This window comes from Onychomys torridus, chromosome 3 (assembly GCF_903995425.1).
Source record: "Onychomys torridus chromosome 3, mOncTor1.1, whole genome shotgun sequence".
NCBI classification, from domain to species: domain Eukaryota; kingdom Metazoa; phylum Chordata; class Mammalia; order Rodentia; family Cricetidae; genus Onychomys; species Onychomys torridus.
Genome location: NC_050445.1, coordinates 160,175,145 through 160,199,049, shown reverse-complemented (window position 1 = coordinate 160,199,049; position 23,905 = coordinate 160,175,145). Strand labels below are relative to the sequence as shown.

Genomic DNA, 23,905 nt, shown 5'->3' with positions numbered 1-23,905 from the left:
AAGCTATATCATTTATAGATGACGGTAAAACTATAAATGAGATAGTAATATATATTATCTCTGTATCATTAAGCTCTCCAAAGAATATTACTAATAGTTTATTAATTTTAAACTACATGATAGAGATATGCCAATATAGTTCTCTTATACATTTGCAAAATAAATTTATAGATAGAAACTATTTTATATTATAAAATAGAAATTTGATTTTTTGTTATTGTTGTTTGTTTTGTTTGTTTGAGACAGGGTCTCATTATATAGCTCTGGCTATCCTGGAACTTTTTTTTTAGACCAGGCTGGCTTCCAGAGATCCGCCTGCCTCTGCTTCCTTAGTTCTGGGACTAAAGGTGTGTACCACTATTCCTGGCTGAAATTTTTCTCCACAGGATTTCCCTATGTTGCTTTGGCTTTGCCTGGAATTTGCTTTGTATACCAGGCTGGCCTTGAGCTTAGAGATCCGCCTACCTCTGCCTCCAGAGTGCTGGAATTAAAGGCATGTGCCACTACACAAGGCCTAAAATAGAAATTTTAAGTTTTTTTCCCCCAATACTATGAGTAGATTTTGCTTTGCCTTATTGAGTAGAGGATAGATCTTAGTTAGCATTGAAGGCAGCCTCTCTGGCTGATGCCACGGGGAAGGTGTTCAGGGAAGCATGTGACACATGAAAGGAATGTGTTTGAGTCCTCTGTGTGGCCTCTTTAATCTTTCTATTTCCTCACATTCTAACCAGAGGTTTTTCCCTTCTAGAGTTCTATGAGGAAATCCTTTCCCTGGCATACAGTTTAACCTGCCATGCCATCTCCCCGCAGATGTGGCAGCTCCTGGGCATTTTATATCAAGTTTTCCAGCAGGATTCCTTCGAGTACTTTACAGGCATGCAATGTTATCCTATAGTTTTCCTTTCTGTCTAGACATACTTCCCTTAACACTTGATGATTCAGTACTAATCAGATGTTTTCATTTTACTGTCCGGGAAAGGGTGGGGTGATTATAGCAGTGTTTCATCCTAGGCAGAGGAGGTGGGTCATATGTCTTGTTTCTTATGTTAGTTTGCATCCAGAGCATGTATTTATGTGTTAATTGAGTAAATATTTTCTGAACACAGCTTTGTCCTAAGCACTGTTCTCAGCCCAGCAACCCAGCAGTGAACAGCTGCAGCCCTTCTCTAGTTTTCATTCTCGTGGGAGGGGTGTGGCAAGGTATACTAAAGCCTACTAATGAGAACCTTGGCAGTGTGTCAGATGGTGCTGAGTGCAGTGAGGGAGAGAGACAGGGATAGATCATAAGTGCTGTTTTGATAAACAGTGAGCATTTTAACCTTCTTAGTCTGCATTTCCTTCAGTTGTAAATAGAGCAGGTATATCACATCCATTTCTAGTTTGTGGCTGCTAAGGGAAACAGCATTTTAGTGCTACAGAAATGTGGTTCCAATGGGAATCATTCATTTCTGCTCCTGTTGCACAAGTCTCAATGGTATCTGGATCTTTTCCCAGACATGATGCCTCTCCTGCATAATTATGTGACAGTTGACACCAACACTCTGCTTTCCAATCCAAAGCACTTAGAAGTCTTGTTCACAATGTGCAGGAAGGTAAGTGCATCCTTGTTAGTTGTCATGGGATTCTTAATAATGTTTGGGTGTTTAGTTTATATTACTTTATCTGAATAGATTTATCAATTTCATTTTAAAAATGAGTTTGTGATTGTTGTAATTTTAAAGTTTCATACTATGTGTTATACATGTCACTTCAATATCTATGTACTTTGAAACTTTTCAGTAAATACAACTATTCCTTTGTGTCCATGAAGACCCTTCCAGGACCCCTGTGGATATCAGACTCCATGAGTCCTCCAGTCTCATAATTAGCAAGTGTGGTATTTGCCTATCTCACCATGCATTCAACCCATTTTTATAATAATATACAATCCAATAGAATGTTATGTAAATAGTTGTTAAGACATGTGGGCCAGACAATAACAAGAAAAAGGATCTGTACACATTTAGTGTTGATCCAAGTTTAACAAAACCTTTGGCTTATGGTTGGTTGAATCCATGGATAGAGAACCTATGGATATGGAGGGCCGGCTCTCTACTTTTCTTTCTATTTTTTTTTCCTTCAAAAATATAAACTTATGGATGCTGAGAGATGGCTTAATGGTGAAGAGCACTTGTTGCTCTTTCAGAGAACTCAAGATTGGTTCCCAGTACCCATATGGTGGCTCATAACCATCTGTAACTCCAGATCTGGGGGATTTGGATACCCTTTTGTGGCCTCTGTGGGCACCAGACTTGTACATGATGCATATACATACATGGAAGCAAGACACTTTCCACAGATAAATTAAATAAATTTTAAAAGAAAACTTAAAAACATAAACTTGTTAATTAAAGTGCTGGGAAAACTAACCATACAGTTTGCCAGTCTGTGACAGAATGGTACCAATCCTTTTATTTTTAATTGATTGTATATTGGAAGCCACCTGTGTACCTAGATATAGATCATTTGAACACAAGCAACTTAAAACAATGCTAAGAGTTATAGAAGCAATACTTATTGCAGTATGTGATGATTCTTTGATGCATTTATGCACAGACATGATTGTCCACTATGTTATCTTAATCCTCTATTGAATATATCTTAAGGATTTTTTGATGACTAAGTCATGTTTACCTACTTCAGGTGAGTGTGTGTGTGTGTGTGTGTGTGTGTGTGTGTGTGTGTAAACTTGCATTACATTGAGCTGGCAGGCAGATTGTGAAAAGTTCATATAGCTAGAAACCAAAAAATTTGACCATGGAATTGGAAAATAGCTGTGGTTGCAGCTCATGGTTCTCATTAGCAGGGAGGTGTATCAGGGTCTGATAAGAGTGCTAAACTGGTGATTAGTATATCTGGCTTAGGTCCCAGTTAAATTATAAAGAGCTTACAAAGTTGTGCAAATGTCTTACCTAAGCTGAAATTCTAAAAACTTCTATAGCTCTGTGATAACCCCTTTATTGAACCATTTTCACCTGTCAATCTTTAGGTTTCAACCCTCAGTTATAGGGATGTTGAGGAAAGGGGGAAAGAAAGCTGCAGCGTAAAGCAGAGCAGTTGTATGTGTTCCATCATTAATGTAGCTGTCTCTACAGCAGACAGAGAAGGCAGTGTTCACAGTGATGTTCTTGTCAAAAGGTGACATATATTTCGTATTTTTCGTTTTAATACTAGCTCATATTTAAAGAATTCTTGCAGTGCATCAGGCATTTCCTGTGTGCTTTAAAAATATTTATTTTTAATTATGTGTGTGTGTATATCAAGGAGGCCAGAAGAAAGCATCAGATCCCCTGAAGCTGGTGTTACAGGTGGTAATGAGCCTCCCAGTGTGGGTTCTGAGAACCAAATTCTGGTCCTCTGCCAGAGTGTTCTTAACTGCTGAGACATCTCTCTAGGCCTTCTCCTCATCCCCCCTCCCCAATATTCTGTTTGAGACAGGGTTTCACTTTCTAGCTCTGACTGCCCTGGAACTCACTTTGTTTACCAGGCTGATTTGGAACTGACAGAGATCTGCCTGCCTCTGCCTTCTGAATGCTAGGATTAAAGGCATGTGACACCTTGTCAGACTCTTTTTAAAACGTTTTTGTTAACATGTATTAATTATATATAATAATGTTTCATTATAAGGTTATTTTCATACATGTACTTATATACATTGATCATATTTACTCATTATTGCCCTCTCTTGCCCAGCTCCAACTCCTAGTGATTCCTTCTCTCCCAAACTAGGGTCCTGTGTCCTCCTGCTACCCCGTTCTATGAATGTTCATGCCCTGCTCCCCTTTTTGTGACCCAATCAATTTCCTTAGGGTTGGTTACAGGGGCACTGGCATCTTGCCAATGGCCACACCTATGAAGAAAATATCTCTTGCTTAGCAACCATTCTGAGCTTTTTTGACCTTATTTAACTCTAAGACATTTGAGAGCCCTACTTTTATCACACTGGGCCTGCTGCTTATTAAATTGTTCCAGGTTTCAGAGTTCTTGTGTTGGAGCCATGTTTGAACTCAGGTGTGTGGCTCCACAGCCCATTTGTAAATTACAAGGTATGTCTTGTTTTTTTTTACCTTTTTGTAAACAAAGATCAGACAGGCTTTGGGCTCAGAGAGAACTGCCTGTCTGCCTTCCAGTGCTGTGATTAAGAGTGTGTACTACCATACCTGCTTGGCCAGTTGGTTTTCTAAAAGCAGTGATCCCTGCTGGGTTGATGGCACAGGCCTTTAATCCCAGCACTTGAAAGGCAGAGTCAGGGGGAGTTCTCTGAGCCTGATGCCAGGCAGTCCACACAGTGAGTTCCAGGCCAGCTAGGGCTACATAGAGAGCCTGTCTCAAAAACAACAAAACTTATGTCTATGACTGAATTCACAGGGGTTTGCTTCCTCTGGCAGTCATACTGACCTAACTTGTTGCTCTAGGTACTGTGTGGAGAGGCGGGAGAGGACGCCGAGTGCCATGCTGCCAAACTCCTGGAAGTCATCATTCTTCAGTGCAAAGGAAGGGGAATTGATCAGGTGATACATATTAGAAAAGTCTCCTCCTGGACACTGACATAAAAAATGTCCGTGCCTGATTGATATTTTACTTATATTTTGATGGAAAAGTAAAAAGGCAGCCATAGTTTGTACTTGCTGGTGCAAATCCTATTTGAATGATAGGAAAAAAAAAAGATTCAGAAACATTCATGGCAATGGTAACAATTACAGAATATAGACGGGAGCATTTGCAATGGAGGTCATATGTGGCTTGCAAAGTAAAAATTTTGTGTGCTAGATCCTGCTCTGAGCAATTAAACAGAGAACCCTCGAGCAGAAAAATGACAAGATCAAAGGCCAGGGCTTTGGTTGCTGAGTGTGCGACCAATGAATGGGTCTTCTACAGATGAACAAGGAGGCTGTGGCTGGTGGAGGTGTGAGGAAAGCAGTGGGAAGGAAAGAACAGGATTTATAGCAGGAGATTTTGTAGGAAGCATCAAAAAAGAGAGGGCATTTAAAGGAGAGAGCCAGGTAAGAGCAAGAACTGGGTTTGCCTATAGAACCTTCCCTGGAAAAGGAGGCCAATGGGCAGCAGCATGTGGGAGCAGAGTCATGCCACCCATGTTTATTGCCTACAGGTGGTAATAGATGTTCATAAAACAAAACGTTTTCTAGAGTCAAATCTAGAGGAAAATGGGACAAACAAAAGTCAATAGATTCCATTGTTGTGTGACTGTCTGGAGTGTGTCTAGGAAGCTATGTTCGTATTGTTCTCCAGGTTAAATATGGAATGGTTTGCTTTCTAAACCCTAGGGCTGTTTATTTCAAGACAATATTGATTGTCTTTAAAGGGCTGTTTAGGTAATGCTAGTACAGTGACTTGTCTTGATATAGAAAGAAGGGATGTGAAAACTTATGTTTGATGACTTTATCTCATCATTGACTTCGGAGAGTTGTGTGAAGTGGGAAAAGGTGACAACTTCAGTTTGGAGGGCTGCGGTTAGTAGGAAGGAGCTGCATACTTGTGTAGTCAGTAACCTGGGTTGCAGAGGGATTGAGAAGCTCAAGGCTTTGTGTTAAAGAGCTGAGGACTGTAGGTGATCAAATGTTAGTGTGGATACCACATAGAGCCCTCAGGTATAGCCTGGACATAATGCTTCTCTTTGTTTCCTGTCAACTAGAGGAATCAGGTTTGATGCTTTAGTTGGGAATACTTCAGAGGTCTCTGTGAGTTATTTCTACCAGGAGGGCTGGTATATCTCATCTGTGATGTCAGTGCTGTTGGTGGTGATCTGTCATTTATTTATTTATTATTGGATAAAATATTTCTATGAATATGTTTTCCTAAGTTGTCAGTGTACCCAGAAGTTTCTTGGCCCGCCCAGCCCTACAGTCCCGCAGCTGTTTACAAAATAATCACTCAGAGCCTTATATTAATTACAAACTGTATGGCCTATGACTTTAGCTTCTGGCTAGGTAACACTTTCATCTTAAATTAACCCATTTCTATTCATCTACATGTTGCCATGTGGCCGTGGAGTTATCAGTCTGCTGGCATCTTGTTCCTTTGGTGGAGCCTGGCATCTCTCTAGACTCCACCCTTCTTCTCTCTGTATCTCTGCTTGGATTTCCTGCCTGGCTGTAAAGTTTCGTGCCATAGGCCAAAACAGCTTTATTTATTATCCAACGGGAGCCACACATATTCACAGCATACAGAAAGACATCCCACAGCACATCAGTCTTGTTATAATTTAACAGAAAGGGATAATTGTTATATTAATTTTAAAACTTAAAGGTTCCTTTAGCTCTTGGTGGCTTTACATATGATAGTAAATATTTATTAAACTTTAGTTTTGAAACATATCAGAAAGTTTTGTTTTTTGGGTTGTTTTTTTTTTGTGTGTGTGTGTGTGGGGGGGGTAGTGGTGCTTGGGACAGGGTTTCTCTGTGTAGCCCTGGCTGTCCTAAAACTTGCTCTGTAGACCAGGCTGGCCTCAACTTAGAGATCTGCCTGCCTCTGCCTCCTGAGTGCTGGGATTAAAGGCGTGCACCACCACAGCTAGTTCAAAGTTAATTTTTCTTAACTAATTATTTCACCATGGCTCATGATTTTTTAATGTAGCTATCAGACATTTGTGACACAATCCACTCCAATCAAGAGCACTAAGTATCTAAATGAGAAATAAATGCTGGAGTTTGTAGATGTAATTCTAAATGGTCTTTAAATAAGAAACATGGAGCCCTATATTTGGGTGAACGCTGAAAGGTCAGAGAAACAGAACAGGCCACAGCTACCTTACCTTGCCAATTCCTCAGCTGATCTTGTTTCTTCAGAATGGATGCCTCTCAGCTGAACTGTGCTGCTCAAAAGCCTAAAAGCTTAACCAGGCCAAAAGCTTCTAGTTTCTGGTCTTCATGCCTTATATGCAGTGTGGCTTTGAACTCACAGAGAACCACACGGATCTCTGCCTCTGGAATGCTAGGATTAAAGGTGTAAGTGCCACCATTTTCTGGCCTCTATGTCTACCTAGGGGCTATTCTGTCCTCTGACCCCAGATAAGTTTATTAGGATATATTGGGGGACACAATATATCACCCAGGAGTTAGCTTTGTAGTCAGAGGACTTGAGTCCCACAGTTTTGTTTTTTTTCTCAGCATTTTTGAGCTTTCATGTGTAGCGGTAGGATTTGGTTTTTCAAGAGACAAATGAATCATGTCATAGTCTCATTCATTTATTTCTAAATTGACATCAACCCTATCTTTGTCATTTACCTTAGACATGGAAATGGCTGAATGAGTGAGCTGTTTGGAAGGAGGAACTCACAAGCAATCTCCAGCTAGCTCAGTGTGGACATGAAAGGGAATGACACTTCATAGACTATCACTTTTTGTTTACTTAGTCTCTTGGTCTCTCTGAGTTTGATGGGAATGTAGGGCTTTAAATGTCTCCTACACACAGTTGAAATAAGCACTTTATTGTTACAAAGACTCATTTATTGGTGACAACAGCCAGCATCAGCCTTCAGGAAGTTACTTGGCTGCAGTGTATGGGTGACTCTTGCTTCCATCCCATCTTCCAGTGTATCCCACTGTTTGTCCAACTTGTCTTGGAGAGATTAACCCGTGGTGTCAAGACCAGTGAGCTGCGCACAATGTGTCTTCAGGTGGCGATCGCTGCTCTTTACTACAGCCCTGAGCTGCTATTCCACACACTGGAGCAAGTCCAGCTGCCACACAACCCAGGACCTGTCACCTCACAGTTCATAAACCAGTGGGTGAGCGATACTGACTACTTTCTGGGGTAGGTGCTTTTTTTGGTTTTATGTTGCTTCAGTGTTTTGGGAAGTTTACATTTTAGTACAGTGATGTGTTCAGAGATGATATTTATTATATTTTGGGGACTATTTTTAGTATATTATTTAAATTTTTGAAAATTAGGAATATTTAAAAATTTATTCTGTATCTATGCCAGTGTATGTGTGTGCACACAGTTTTGTCATGGCATGTTGCAGAGGATGTCTGAGGACAGCTTTCAGGAGTTGGTTCTGTTTTTAAATCATGTGGGTCCAGCACCTTTACCTGCTGAGCCATCTCTTTAATCCAAAAAATTAGAAATATGTTTTGAAGTATAACCTGATGGAAAGATTCATTATACAGTAATTAATATAGTTGTTTTTAATTTTGTTTTCAAGACAGATTTCATGTGCCCAGGCTGGCCTTGAATGCTTGATCCTCCTGCCTCTACCTTCTGAGTACTAGGCTTTTAAGATTTATTTTTATTCATGTATATGTGTGTATCTCTGTGTGAATGCATACCATATGTATGCTATGCATGTTTGGGTAACCTCAGAGGCCAGAAGAAGTGTTAGATCTCCTGGAGCTGGTGTTGTAGGTGATTATAAGCCATGTGTGGGTGCTGGGAATCAGTCTCAGGTCCTCTAGAAGAACAGAAATGGTTCTTAACACTGAGGTTTTTTCCCCCTAGCTTTTGTCTTTTAATTTTTGATGTTTTTAAACAAAGGAAATATTTCACAGAAAAATATGTCTAATATAAAATAACCAATTATATTTCCTTTGGAATTAAAATTTTCTTATTCTGTTACAGCAGAGGCTGATGGTAGATGTGTGTGTAGCCAGTCAGTTCAGCATGCTAGATGCTGACTTTTTGAAGTGTTTTTTTGGCACCTGGGGTTGGTGTGGATGGAGCATATCTGCCAGGAAAGCTGAGGACCAGGCCAGGAGAGCACGGTCTGAAGAGCTCTTCATTTTCCCATTGTGCAGAAATCTCGTGCTGCCAAATAGACATCTCATCTCTAACAAACCTCATTTTGCTAATGTTCAAATACAGCTCTTTCATTAATCATAAGTGTTATTATAGCAAAATTCAAAATGCTAGTTGCAGACTCCTATAAGCCTTTTTTTTCCTTTTGAAACCAAGTCTTGTTATAGAACCTAGGCTGGCCTTGAAATTGCTCTGTAGTCCAGGTTTACCTTGAATTTACAATACCCTGCTTGGGCCTCCTCAGTGCTGTAGTTATAGGTGTGAGCCACCACCCCTGACCTCCCTCACAGGTCTTTGTGGGTAAGAGTTGGTTTGTTGGTTTGTTTGTAGAATTTGGTTTACATAGGATTTCACTTGCTTTAGTCTTTCTAGAGCAGTGGTTTTCAACCTATGGGAAGTGACCCCTTTGAGTAACCTCCATCTCCAGAAATACTTACGTAATGATTCATAACAGTAGGAAAACTACAGGTATGAAGTGGCAGTGAAATAGTTTATGGTTGGGAGTCACCTCAGCATGAGGAGCTGTATTAAAGGTCACAGCATTAGGAGGGTTGAGAACCACTGTTCTATAGTTTGTCCTTTGTGACCACATGTTTTTCACCATTTGCAGACACCATGACCGGAAGATGTGTATAATAGGACTGAGCATCCTCTTGGAACTGCAGAACCGACCTCCCGCTGTGGATGCCGTGGCTGCACAGATCCTGCCCTCCATTCTCTTCCTGTTCCTTGGCCTGAAGCAGGTCTGTGCTACACGACAGCTGGTAAACCGTGAAGATAACTTAAAAGCAGAGAAAGCCGACATGGAGGAAAGTGGTAAAGTCTTACAATTTGTACTGTAGTTGACTTTGCTTTTTATTTTTATTTTTTGGTTTTTCGATTTTTCAAGACAGGGTTTCTCTGTGTAGTTTTGTGCCTTTCCTGGAACTCACTTGGTAGCCCAGGCTGGCCTCGAACTCACAGAGATCCGTCTGTCTCTGCCTCCCAAATGCTGGGATTAAAAGCGTGCGCCGCCACCACCACCTGGCCAGACTTTGCTTTTTAAAATTAATTTATCATTAATTTGTTATTATAAAAATTAAATTATTATTTTATGCACATGACTGTTTGCCAGCATGCATTTTTGTGTGCCATATGTGTTACGTAATGATTCATAACAGTAGGAAAATTACAGTTATGAAGTGGCAGTGAAATAGTTTATGGTTGAGGGTCACCTCAGCATGAGGAGCTGTATTAAAGGTCACAGCATTAGGAAGGTTGTAGAGGCCAGAAGAAGGTGTTGAATCTCCTAGAACTGGAATTCAGATAGTTGTGAACCATCATGTGGATTCTGAAGACCTTGGTCCTCTGCAAGACCAACCACTGCTCTTAACCACTGAACTGTCTCTCCATGTGTTTTCTTTAAATTTTAGTCTGTTTGGAATCATTAAACAGATTGTCTTTCTTTGGCTTGTGACACATTTAAACTGGGGCTTGATTGACTTACAAATTTTATCATGTGGAGTACACTTAGATTCCTTAATACTTAAAACTCTCAGTGACTTCTAAGTGGAGCCCAGTAGATGTGGTTTTGCCTTGAGAAGCATATATATAAGAGAATCAGATGGTCTTGACTATGAATTATCAACTTAAGACTTACTGTTTTGTATATACTAACAAGCTCAGTGAAAGTAGCTACCAATAACTGAATGACTCCTTAGATTAAATGTACACTGTCAGTATAAGAGTTCTATAGAGATGGATTTTTTAAAAACTGGTTTTTGGGTAATTCATCTTCAAAAATCATTAATTTGAGATGTTTAAGGTTTAAACAAATTTAGAGTAAAATGTATGAATGCAGGCAGTTTAGTCAGTCAAGAATCACAGGGCTGGCAAGATATTTTAGTGGGTAAAGGTGCTTGCTGCCAAGCCTTATGACCTAAGTTCAAGCTCCAGAACCCACATGTCAAATGTCAAATGGAGAGAACTGATTCCTGAGAGAACTGTTGTAGGAATTTAGCAGAGTTGCTGTATCTGGGATAGACTTTAGAATGAATAGTTGTTTTCTAGAAGTACTTTGACCTTGAAGAATCACAGTAAAGAATCTTTGTGGAAAACAGTGATTTTTTTCCTTCTGTGATTTGTAAAATTGTTTTTCTGAAGCAGGGATGCAGCCTTCGCATGACTTTGGTCACAAGATGCCTCTGGCACACCTGAGGCTCTTGGATTATTATGTACTGCAATTGATGCACAGTAAAGGACTAAAGTCATGAGGGCATGTGATGCTCTCCTTTAGAGAGACATATAGATTAGATAAGGACCTTGGTATGAGGAAATATCTTACCCAAAAAACAACTTTGTGTAACAATCAATAAATACGTGTTTATACAGCTATTCGGGGTTCAGTTTGGTTCATCAGAGGCTAGACCTTCCTGCTGCCACACAGGCCTTAAAATTTCATCTTGGAGTGACCTCTTTCTTTAACTGACCCACACACACAACACTGAACTTCTCAACATTGTATCGTGACTTGCACATGCTTGCATACACACAAATATATAAATGCAATAAAAATGGTCATGATAAGACTTTTACCATTGGGGCTAGCTCAGTAGTAGAGCACTTGTCTAGCACATATAACTACTGGAATTTGAGCTCTAGTACTTCAAAAGTAGTTGTTAGTGTCAAGGATATTTGGTGAAGTGTGGTGTGATGGTGCATGTCTTTAATCTCAGCACTTGGGAGGCAGAGGCAGGCACATCTCTGTGAATTCAAGGCCAGCCTGGTCTACACAGGGAGTTTTAGGGCAGTCAGGGGTACATAGAAAGACCTTGTCTTAAAACAAACAAAGAATATTAGATGGTTATTTATCCAATAATAAGACTGCAAAAATACTTCTGGGGGCCCAGGAAGTTGCATTATCCAGCTCCAAGTGAAACTGTTACCTCTTCTTGTTTTGTTTTTTTTTTTTTTGGTTTTGTTTTTGTTTTTGTTTGTTTGTTTTTGGTGAGGGAGCAGGGAAAGGTAGCTGTCTGGTCGCTGGGACTCCAATGGGTAGGGCCTAGGAGCTAGAGACCTGATCTGCTGGTCTGGAGATGGTAGCTTACCTGTTCTCAGTTGGTGAAGTGAATACTTACAATTCTGGTGATATGGTTTGGTGGCTTCTTTTGTGTTCTCAGATCACGTTTTGCTCATTCGTTAACTCCTCAGCTGCTCTTGTTTCCTCAGACTGCAGACTGTAGGATTCTGAATCCTCTCCCAGATGGATTTCAGCTGAGCAGGGTAGTCTCAGCAACACCTCCAAGATTTTGGGTTTCGCAGGCTCGGCAGCTGGGCCCTCGGTTTGCCTCAGAGTGTTCGGATCTGTTCTCTCCTCTTCTTGTTAAAAAGACACTTCGTTAGTTGAGAAAAGCTAGGATTTCCATAAAATATACATCTGTATTTTGCATGCTAACTTCTGTAATTTCCACAAGTTTAGATTTAAGATACTTTTCATCCTAGTTTGTCAATATACAAGGAATTTAAAATCACTCATCTCCTACCTTAGCATAAATACAGCTTCTGATTTTTCTGAAATCCTAAGTAGATCTTAAGAAATACCATTTCTAGAAGTAACTTCCTTCCTCTTCTTTTGCTACCCCCGACTATTTCTTTCTTCCCTTGAATAAAAAATGCTAACAACTACAGAATTAGTTTCAACATATTATGTTTCTTTATAGTTGAGAGGAAATACCCCAGATTTGTTGGCTTCCTACTGAAATGGAATAATTAACTAGCAAAGATATTTTTCCCATCTTTGTAATTAATGTCTATGTCATTTGTTTCCATGTTTTTTTGCTCTATCTGCAAAGCCACCTCGTAGATTTTTTCTTTTTTTCACTATTGGGAAGATCTTGGGTAAAACTCTGTTGTGTGGGTCACTTAATGTTTGACATCAACTTAAAACAATGGAAACTTTCTCACAGCTTTGAAGGTTGAAGAGTCCAATATGAAGCTGCAATCAGATTTGGTGTCCAACTAGACTAGCCCCAAACTCATGATCCTCCTACCCTCCTATCCTCGGCACTATGCTTGGCTCTTAGTTATTTGTTTTTATTAGCATATATTGATTGTGAGGGAAGAGGTTCACTGAGATATTTTTATACAGGCATATGATGGGCTGTGATCAGTGTTGCCCTGGGATTCCTTGTCACCCTTTTCTTCACTGCCTTCCACAATCTCAGTATTTCCCCTTTTCATGTCATGTCCTTGTTGCTCTTTTACTCAAGCCTTCTATCTCCTCCTCTTGGTACATCTACTAAGGGAAAAAAAATGTGACATTTGTCTTTCTAAGATGGCATATTCACTGAACACAGTGGTCTCTAATGTATCTGCAAGTAACATATTCCATTCTTCTTTATAGCTGGTACTTTATTGTGTGTTCATAACACATTTCTTCTTCCTTTGTTGTTGTTGTTAGTGGTGGTGGTTGTTTTTTTTTTTTTTTTTTTGAGACAGGGTCTTGTTCGATAGCCCAGGCTGACTTCAAACACGTAGGCATACTGTCTCAGCATCTCTAGTAATGTTGTTATAGGCATGTGCTTGGCTCTGTTTTCTGTTTTTTATTATTTTTGTCATATTTATTCATTTGTTCCTAGACATCTAGGCTTATGCCATAATTTGGCTGTTGTGAATAGTGCTGCCTGCCATGAACTTGGTTATGTAGGTGTTTCTTTAGTAGGTGGCTTTGATTCTTTGGTGTGTGTGTATGAGAGGGAGGGAGGGAGGAAGGGGGGGGAGAGAGGGAGAAAGAGAAAACCACAGAGGTCAGAGGACAACTATGTGGAATCAGTTCTCTTCTACCTTTATTAGGGTCCTAAGGATTGAACTCAGATCTTCAGGTGTGCTTGGAAAGTGCCTTTACCATCCCAACATCCTGATTTGGACTTCTGAGACAAAGGTCTTGCTATGTAGCTCTTGCTTGTTTGGCACTCACTATGTAGGCCAAGAGTGGCCTTGATCTAACAGTGATCCTCCTGCCTCTGTCTCCTTTGTGCTAGGACTATAGTCCTGAGCTACCACACATGGTTAAAAGTTTTATTTTTAATTTTTTGAATAATTTCCATACTAACTTCCTAATGGCTGGATTGATTTACTTTCCCAATAGCAAAGAAGAAGGGTTCTCTTTTTCTCTCATCCTCACCAGCATTTTTTTAGTATTTATTTTCTTAATGATTGCCATTCTGACAGGGCTGAAATGGATGGCTAAAGTTGAACATTTTTTTTCATATATTTATTGGTCATTTGTTCTGCACATTTACTGTTTAGACAGCCTGTTAAACTACTTTTGTGCCTTTTGATATGACTTTTTTGTGGCCTCGGACTCACTGTGCACTGAGGCTGGCCTTGAACTATTCCTGATCTTCCTGCTTCAGCCTCTCAAGTTCATGCCTGGCTCAGTGTGGTATATTCTATGGGATTGGTTTTAAATGACTGCGTTGGTTGGGTTCACCCTGGGCTTTTCCTCTCGGTTGATTTGTCCCCTGCTTGTACTCCCTGATGGTTTAATATCCAGTTGTGATTCTTGTGTAACCTCCTGGAACAAGGCAGAGCTGAAGTTAGGTGGTGTGTACTTCCGCTCACTTTGTGTGTGTGTGTGTGTGTGTGTGTGTGTGTGTGTGTGTGTGTGTGTGTGTCTTTATGTGTGCACAGGTACATGTGAGGGCTAGAGGACAGTCTCGGGTGTTGCTCCTAAGATGTTATCTACCTTGACTTTTTGTTGTTGTTTGTTTCTGAGATAGACTCTCTTAGTAGTTTAGACTTTTCAAAGTAGGTTAATGTAGATGGACAGGGAGCAGCCCTAGGGATGCACTCAGATTACTAGTAATGCCACTGTACTTTGAGTTTTTTGTTTGTTTTGTTTTCTTTTTAATATGGGTTCTGGGGATTGTCATCATGATTGCAGTGCAGACATTTTTCTGACTGAGCTGTCACTCCAGTCCTTAGCTTAACTTTTTAAGTTACATGTTTTTAAGTTACTTTATTTTTCTTTACATATTTGTATTGTTACTATTTGTGTTAGTAGAAATGACCTCTTGGGGGGCATTTCTGAGTACTTCATAATTGATTCCTTAGTGTTTAAGAGAGTTGAGGTCATTGTTGCTGAAAACACACATGAATGGGAACCGTTCTGCGTTTCTTCCAATGAGAAGAATGTGGGAGCCTGCAGTTAAATAGTATTCTTATGTGAGTAGGGTGGCCATGGCAGCATTATTAATGTTCAATCTGGGCCACTAAGTTTAAGAGGGTGAGGCCAGTCATTCTACTACAGTAAAGATAATGTTTATAATTTTAGATAGATTCTGTGGTGGTTTCATATTTCAGATTATTTCATAATCCTTGTTTTTCTTTTTCTTTTCTTTTTTTTTTTTTTTTTTTTTTACATAATCTCCACAGAGGAGATTTCCAGTGAGGAGGAGGAGACAAATGAGACTGCTCAAGCTATGCAGTCGCACAGCGGCAGAGGTGAAGAAGAGGAAGATGAGGACTGGGATGAAGAAGTGCTGGAGGAGACAGCCCTTGAGGGCTTCAGCACCCCCCTGGACCTTGACAGCAGTGTGGATGAGTACCAGTTTTTCACACAAGCTCTGCTGAGTATGTCTTCAGCTCCCTCCACCTCTATCCCTCAAACCTGAAGATGTTTTTAAACATCTGTAATTTCTTCCTGTTAGAAGTTGTTTTGGGATCTGCCCCCATATTGGTAATAGACTCTTTAAAATTTTACCTTTTGCTTTAGAAGTATCCAAACATATTTAAAATGAAAAAAAAAATTAGCACAATAGCACACTCAAAAGTCATCCTAAACTCCCATTGCTGCTGCAGCAGCATCAGGATGGACCTGCCGGCCATCTCCACAGACGTCACTTTAGGAACAAGTGTCCACCTGTTGTGCTTGGTCTCGGGCAGGAATGACCTTCTATTTTTTCTCTTTCACAGCTGAGATTTTGTTGGTTGAGGAGCAGAGTACACAGTCATTTCAGTTCTTAACACATGTACCCAAACTCTGAAGAGTTATACATTGTGTTCACGTATCCAAATGAAGAGCCATGTGCTGTTTCTCTTTGAGCTTACTCCAGTGATGTTCCAGCCTCAAACTTGGCAAGTTTTCCCTAAGACCTCACATAACACTCAAATGCTCACAATCCTCACTTTCACTGACTCACATTTTTATGCTACATGCAATATATACTCAAAATGTCCATCTTTCACAGCACATTATCACAATTATTAGGAAAATGGACTGCCCTGTCAATTCTGACAGGGCAAGGACCTAGTAGTGCTCTTTAGAAAATGATTCTACTAGAAACACAAGACTATATATAACTGAAAATATTCTAGACACAAAGGCAGAAGTGAGATTCCAAATTGCCGTTTAGTATGCTTTGTGTTGTAGGATATAAAACTAGCCCCTTCTGTGGAATGTTATGGTGATCCTCCCAAGACAATCATAGCCTCTCCTGATTCAGCATCTTGCTATTTTCTGGTTGTTCCTAAAAATAAACAACCAGCAAATGATTTAACCTCTTTAAAAAAAAACATTTACGCTTAAAAAATAGGATAAGGTGGGATTCCCCCTCCTTTTAAAAATGTTTCTAGAGATACTAAAAAACTTGCATTTACAAAATAGTTGATAAAATATTTTTGTTGAAAAAAAAAAAAACCCCTCTGGATTGTACAAGAAGGGAGGCAGGGACATTGGCAGACATGATGGATGGGGCCTTTTCCAGCTTCATGTCCACTTTGGAGGGGGTGGTCTTAGTAACAGCCTTGTGGAGCAGTGCTTGGGCTCCACCTTTGCCACTTCATCCACACTGACCTTCCACTTGGGCATCGTGGTGGTCCGGGATGGGAGATACATGCAATGTTGAACTTGTCACAAAGCTGCACTGCCTAGTTGCCACTGCACGAACTCACAAATGGCCATTTTTACATTTGTGAGTAAGGTGGTCCAGGCATGTGGTGCTTAAACACTGGCCACGAGCCATTAATTATTCCAAATATAGGAAGAAACAGAGGGTAAGACCTACTGAAGGGATGCTTTTCTACATTAAGTGTATTGATTTTTTTACAGAAAGTAACACTTATATGTTATAGGACTCCTTAAAGCCACATGTGCCCAAAGGTCTTGCCAAATTAGTAAGAGCAATAGACTTGTATAACAGTGGGAGATGGGAATGGAAACCTCACAGGGTAAATGCTACTGCAAGGGAATGAAGAAATAATATGTACATGGCACACTGAGAAAACTGGATCAGGTGAGCTGGTCTCTTTAATTAAGATGCTGTAGCACCCTTGAAGCTCACTGAGTTTATTGTAAACAGTTGAACAGGGGCAGGGTTATCTATACAGTTATAAACACTGGGTGGCAGGAGTTGGGAGGAGCTGTGGTGGACATTTTCTGCACACACACTGTCAATATTTGCACATGGACCCAAGGAAAGCTTTACCACTCCCATGGGGCTGAGGCACTGGGGTCCTTGACATGGCTGTACTCATGTCAGCAACATACATTCAGCTTAGGACTTCACTTGTTTCCTACGATAAAAATAGAGAATAAGCCAATGAAATACTTAGCAAATTATTAATCTAACAGTTGTACTGAAAAGAAAAAAAATCCTCAACTAATGTCTATTATTTGCTTTATGGTTAAATAGTTCTGTGGTTGTGTTATCATTTATTTCTACTATTAGATGTTTAAAATTCTCATGTGTGTGTACTGTTTTTGCCAACTAGGCAATGCCAACATAACACACCACCATTATTTAGTTTCAACATGAGTACAAGAGTGCTCTGAAAGCCAGCTGTGGAGTTAGAAATAGGAAAGTGTGCTTCAAGACAGTCATCTGTAGACACAGCATGCATCCTGAATACTGCAGGAGCTTTTGGGTCTCATGTACAACCTGAACATGCACAACAGTTTAGAAGCTCCTCTGCTGGGGTTGCACAGCCATCTGTGGACAAGCTTGGATAGACTACTAGGAAAGAAGCCTCTGAGGCATTCCTGGGAATGATAGCATAGAACTAAGGGTGCTGCCTTGAATATGGGCCCTTTTTGCCAGCACAGAGTAGAGTGTTTTCCTATAAGCTTTTGACCTGATATGGTAGTTTACTTTTGGGAGTAATTAGGTTTGAAGTACAAGATCTTCAGGATCCCAGGCAATGTGAGGTTGTTAGATCAAGAGTACATTGTGGACTTTGATGGGGAGAGCGTGTAGGTAGAGGACTTTAAGAGACAGGCAGAGGTGATGTAGGCTGGGCATGGTTACACATGGGAAGGGTTTGCAATGGTTTCCTGAGAGACCAATAGAAATGGGAGATTGAGCAGGTTGGTGGTGGCACACGCCTTTAGTCCCAGCACTGGGGAGGCAGAGACAGGTGGATCTCTCTGAGTTTGAGGCCAGCCTGGTCTACAGAATGAGATCCAGGACAGGCACCAAAACTACAAAGAGAAACCTTGTCTCAAAAAAAAAAAAAAAAAAAAAAAAAAAATAAGAAAAGAAAAGAAAGAAAGAAAAAGGGAAGTTGAGAGCATTTAGAAAGAAAATGTTAAACTTTGTTTCAGTTGTGTTAACTTTGAAAAGTCCAGGAAGAGAAGGGAAGGATTTTGCACAAGGGTACAGACTTGGGCCCTCAGTGTAGAAACAGAGCTGGTATGGAAGGTACTAGGAAGATTCCAAGGAGGATGGTAACAGGTGAGTCCGTCCAGGTGTTCCCCAGTGTCAGGATTTTAGGGAATATATATAGTTGGGGAAACTTCCAGAAGAAGATAGAAAAAGACAGAATTAGGGAAACCACAGATTTGTAAAGGGGACCTTCCTTAGGGTTCCTTATAGTTGGGTAAATGGGCCCTCAGAAATGATTGTCTGTTGGGATCAGTTTCATCACCGTCTCTTACTGTCTAAAATAGTTCCATTGAGATCTGATCATACCACTTACTTTTCCTGAGATAATAATGGCCATGGCTTTCTTACCTTTTCTCCTCCAAACACCCTGAAATGCTATAGCTGTGCAGAATCGGGATGCTGCCTGGTATCAGCTGCTGGTGGCACCACTCAGTGAGGATCAGAAGAGAAAGCTGCAGGAGGTGTACACACTGGCGGAGCACCGAAGGACAGTGGCAGGTCAGCCCTCCTTTCCACAGTTGTATGTCAGAGGGCCACCACCTGCCTTACTTGATTAATTTTAAGGTTTATTTATTTATTATGTATACAGTGTTCTGCCTACACGCATGCTTGCAGGCCAGAAGACGGCACCAGATCTCATTACAGATGGTTGTGAGCCGCCATGTGGTTGCTGGGAATTGAACTCAGAACCTCTGGAAGAATAGCCAATGCTCTTAACCACTGAGCCATCTCTCCAGCCCGAAGATCTATTTATTTATTATGTATACAGAAGAGGGCGCCAGATCTCATTACAGATGGTTGTGAGCCACCATGTGGTTGCCAGGAATTGAGCTCAGAACCTCTAGAAGAGCAGTCGGTGCTCTTAACCTCTGAGCTATCTCTCCAGCCCGGCCTTACTTTATTAAAATGGCTGAAGAACAGCCCTTTATTATAATGAAGAATTCCATTGTCATACGGCTCTTCTTGTTTTGTTTTTAAGACAGGATCTTGCCATGTAGCCTAGGCTGACCTGAACTTGTCATCCTCCTACTTTTATTTGTATGTGCTAGAGTTACTGATGTATGCTACTTCTCCTAGGCTGTATGGTTGTTCTTTCTGTCTTTTTCTCTTTGAAATGCTGGGGTTTGAAATCAGAGCTTCATAAATGCTGGGCAAATAATCTACCAGTGAGCTACAATCCTAGTCCCCCTGCCCACTCGTCTCTCTATCTCTGTCTCTCTTTTGAGTTAGGGTTTGACTTTGTAGCTGGCCTGGAACTCATTGTGTAGTCCAAGCTAGCTTCAAACTCACTATCCTCATGCCTCAACCCTCCCGAAGGCTCAAATTACAAGTGTGTGCCACCATGCCTACCTTTTTTTTTTTAAGATGGGATGTTGCTAAGTTGGCTAGTCTAGCCTCAAACTTACAGTCTTTGGACTTGTTATCTCCTGCTTCAACCTTCTGAGTAGCTGGGACTATAGACATGTCCCTGTGCCACTAGGCCCAGTTTGGTGGTTCTTTTTAATCATAATATTCTATCTCTGTCAACACCATTTCACAGGTAGGGTTATTAGTGTTTTCCCCACTGACATCCTCCTAATGTTTTAGAGAAGTTAAGGGTTGGGACAGGTCTTGCTCGGAAAGACATAGCCCAGTGCCAACCTAACGTCTCAACCACAGATGGACTAAAAGCACTCTGTGGATCTTAGAAGGGGCTTGTATTCTTGGAAATGAAATGCCACATTACTCAGTTTACCATCGACATTACCCAGTATCAAAGGAGACCCACTTAAGAGGAGATTTTATTTTGGCTCTTGGTTCAGTCCTGGCCACTTGGCCCCCTTGGTTTTGAGCCTCTGGATCCAACCAAGTAAACACAGAGACTTATATTGCTTACAAACTGTATGGCTGTGGCAGGCTTCTTGCTAACTGTTTTTTTTTTATAAAGATTTATTTATTTATTATGTATACAGTATTCTGCCTGCATGTGTCCTTGCAGGCCAGAAGAGGGCACCAGATCTCATGGTAGATGGCTGTGAGCCACCATGTAGTTGCTGGGAATTGAACTCAGGACCTCTGGAAGAGCAGTCAGTGCTCTTAACCACTGAGCCATCTCTCCAGCCCCCGCTAACTGTTCTTATATCTTAAATTAACCCATTTCTATTAATCTATAAGTTGCCACATGGCTTGTGACTTACCGGTATCTTAACATGTTGCTTTTTATGGCGGCAGCTGTCAGCGTCTCTCGCCTCAGCCTTCCACCTCCCAGAATTCTCCTTGTGCCACCTATACTTCCTGCCTGGCTACTGGCCAATCAGTGTTTTATTTATTAACCAATCAGAGCAACACATTTAACATGCAGAACATCCCACAGCACCTGCATACATGTGGCATACACTCACACAAACATGTGTATACACACACACACACACACACACACACACACACACACACACACACATATCCATACACATACACTCGCCCATACCCAATAACCTCACTTCCTCCCAGGAGGCCCCTCCTCTTAAAGGCTCTGTAGCATGAATCTTAAAGGTCTTATTAATAAAACCAAACCTGAGGCCAGTTATTGGGGAAAATCTGGAAAACCAGAGAAGCAGAACAAGTCACAGCTACCTCACCTTGCCAGTTCCTCAGCTGATCCTGTTTCCTCAGACTGGAAGCCTCTGAGTCTTCACCTGAATGGATCTCAGCTGAACTGCTTCTTGAAAGCCTGAAAGCTTAACCAGCCTAGTTCCTGGTCCTCACGCCTTATATACCTTCCTGCTTTCTGCCATCACTTCCTGGGAATTAAAGACATGAGTCACCATGCCTGGCTGTTTCCAATGTGGCCTTGAACTCACAGAGATCCACACGGATCTCTGCCTCTGGAATGCTAGGATTAAAGGCATGAGTGCCACCATTTTCTAGCCTCTGTATCTAGTGGCTGTTCCATTCTCTGACATCAGATAAGTTTATTAGGGTGCACAATATTTGGGGGAACACAATACCACCACAAGGCTCTGCTACCTCCCTGTAGTGCCAGAGGCTGGGAACCAAGTTCATCATATGGACTTCAGGGGACATTTATGACTCAAACCAGAGGAAGTTCTCATTTATATTTGTTGGGATTCATGTGTTGGTGATGTCAATTTTCAGCACTTAAGAAGGAAAGATTGTTTAATGTTGGGATTTTGAGCTCACTCCTAGGTTATTAGTGGGAAAAATTTTGTGGTTACAAAGTATTTCAGTGGGAGACATGAGGAGTTTTAGGTGAGGACTGTTCTTCAGGGTCACGTTTTTTGTCGACATCCTGTGCAGAGTGGAGCCTGCAGCTATTAGCTCCCAGCCTCAGAACTGTTTACATTTCACCTATGTTAGCAAATGGTTTTTCCATGATAAACATAATTGCTTGTCAATGTGGTTTTGTTAAAGGATAGCATTCAATTGGATGGCACAACTAATACCAGGAATCACATTCATTTAAAGTTGTAAATCCATAAAAAGAGTGAGGCATGGCAGCAAGGCTGGGAGGGGAATTGGTGTCTGTAATCCCAGCACTTGTGTTGTGGAGCCAGGAGGATCAGGAGTTCGGGGCCATCCTCAGTTACATAGCAAGTTAGAGGCTAATCTGGCTACTTGAGGCTCTGTCTGCAAAGAGACCAAACAGTCCATTATCATAAAAGTCTTTAAGTCTTTAAAGTTACTTTCAGTGCTTTCACCTTAAGCATTCTTTATGTCTTCCTCTCCTCCTCTCCAATAGCCGGGCGGCTTCACATCTGAGGACAAGGGCGGCTTCTCTGCATTTAACTTTGGGGTTGCGCCCTGCAACAACAGAAAGGTGCATCTGCAGTTCACCGAACAGCACCACCGCTGCTGCTGCTTTCACGGACGCGCGAGAGCAAAGAGTGGTCACGGGGCTGTGCCATCAGCACCAGGCAGCCATGGACTCGCTCGCCTTTCCCTCGACCCTTCTTAACTTGGCATATATATTTTTCAACAGCTACTGTAATGTACGAAATTAAAGAAAAGCAGTCATTGATTGGAAAGGACAGAGTCCGCTCTGAAGGCTGAACGCTGAGGGTTAAAGTTAGGTATCGGCGCATGCGTCTCAGGTTTTTGCCATGCAGAATCAGTGGATTTATGCGGATAACAGTGCCTTCTGTTGTACATGAATTATCAGAAAATTTTTTTGAGTGCGTTGCAATTTTTTAAATCATAAAACATATTTCTAGATATCCTGTAAACCTTGGTTGTATGTCATGTCATTCTGCATTTTACTCTGGTTTCAGAAACATCCCTGCTCCCTTTGACCACCCTGTGCCCAAAGGCTCTCTTCATGAGACTTCCATGGCTTTCCTAAGAACTGTTGTATTCCCTTTTCTGTCACATTTTCCCTCTTGAATGGGAGGTGTTTCTTTCAGGATCACAAGCGTATAGCTTACGTTGGTAACCTGCTAAGTTCAGGCTTTACTCACTTGTTGGCACCAACAGCAGGGGCCTGTTAGTCACTGGGCTTAGCAGCAAGACTGAAGAAGTTCTTAGGAGTCATGTGTTTAATTATACTGCAGGGCTTGGGGCATCCAAATTGGAAGGCATGTTGACATTCTAAGCAGAAACAGTTTCTGGGTGGGGACTTGGTCAGTTGTTACTTACCATTCCAGCCATGTTGGACAGGGCCCAAAAGCATTTTATAGTTTTTTTCTTCTTTTTTCTTTTCTCTTTCCAACCCACCCTCCTTTCTTTTTGAGATAGAATCTTACTCTGAATGCATCTCAGGCTGGCCTCAAAGTTGCAGTCTTCTTGACTCAGCCTCTGACTGCTGTTAACATACCCAGCTGATTTTTAACTTTTTTTTTTTTTTTTAAGTTAGGGTCTTGCTACATAGTTCTGGCTGGACTGGAACTCTCTATGCAGCTTCGTCTGGCCCCAGACTTGTGGCATCCTGCTCAGCCTCCCAGGGACTGGAGTTATGGCCATTACAGATACTTTTTTTTTTTTTTTTTCTTAGTAAAAAGACCTAACAGATCCAACTACCTGCTTTCTCACAGTCTGAAATTTCTCCAGCCTGATTTATTATGTCTCAGTTGGTTTTTTAAAAATTTCCAAGGGTTGGTCCCTTAGTCAACTGGGTTTGTAGGTGAGTGATGTCAGTATTGCAGATGAATTTCCCGAACCATTAAAAAGCAGAGCATGAACCACAGTGCTTTCATTTAGCAAAGTGAAAATATGTCATCAGGACTTGTCGTATTTCTGGATGTGATACAGATTTTGTTTCTGTGAAATGCCTGTAGTTTAAACAGCAACTGGCAGAATTTTCTAGGTTCTTCCTGAATTACCAACTCTTACTTATATTCTTTTTAAAAAAATTATGTTATTTAATTTTTTTTTTCAGAAGTATCTTGAAAAGCCATACATTTCAGAGTGAAATGACCCTGTATTTTCCAATCCCTCATTTTTCAGGGCACCAAAGCTACATGACCCCCAGCAGTTAG

At 41.0% G+C, this 23,905-nt stretch overlaps 1 protein-coding gene across 4 annotated transcripts in view; it reads left to right on the top strand.

The window, feature by feature from the left end:
* The window catches only part of Ipo8 (importin 8), a 72,839-nt gene extending 49,690 nt beyond the window's left edge, over window positions 1-23,149 (top strand). For 3 of the 4 annotated variants that reach the window (XM_036181192.1, XM_036181191.1, XM_036181194.1), the window contains 8 exons: window positions 749-874; window positions 1,495-1,592; window positions 4,455-4,550; window positions 7,592-7,812; window positions 9,404-9,609; window positions 15,208-15,405; window positions 18,816-18,932; window positions 22,174-23,149. In XM_036181192.1, coding sequence (XP_036037085.1) covers window positions 749-874; window positions 1,495-1,592; window positions 4,455-4,550; window positions 7,592-7,812; window positions 9,404-9,609; window positions 15,208-15,405; window positions 18,816-18,932; window positions 22,174-22,193 — 1,082 coding nt within the window. In that variant the 3' untranslated portion in view covers window positions 22,194-23,149. The remainder of the gene's footprint in view (window positions 1-748; window positions 875-1,494; window positions 1,593-4,454; window positions 4,551-7,591; window positions 7,813-9,403; window positions 9,610-15,207; window positions 15,406-18,815; window positions 18,933-22,173) is intronic. The other variant, XM_036181193.1, reaches the window with a different exon arrangement.
* The last annotated feature ends 756 nt before the right edge of the window (window positions 23,150-23,905 follow it).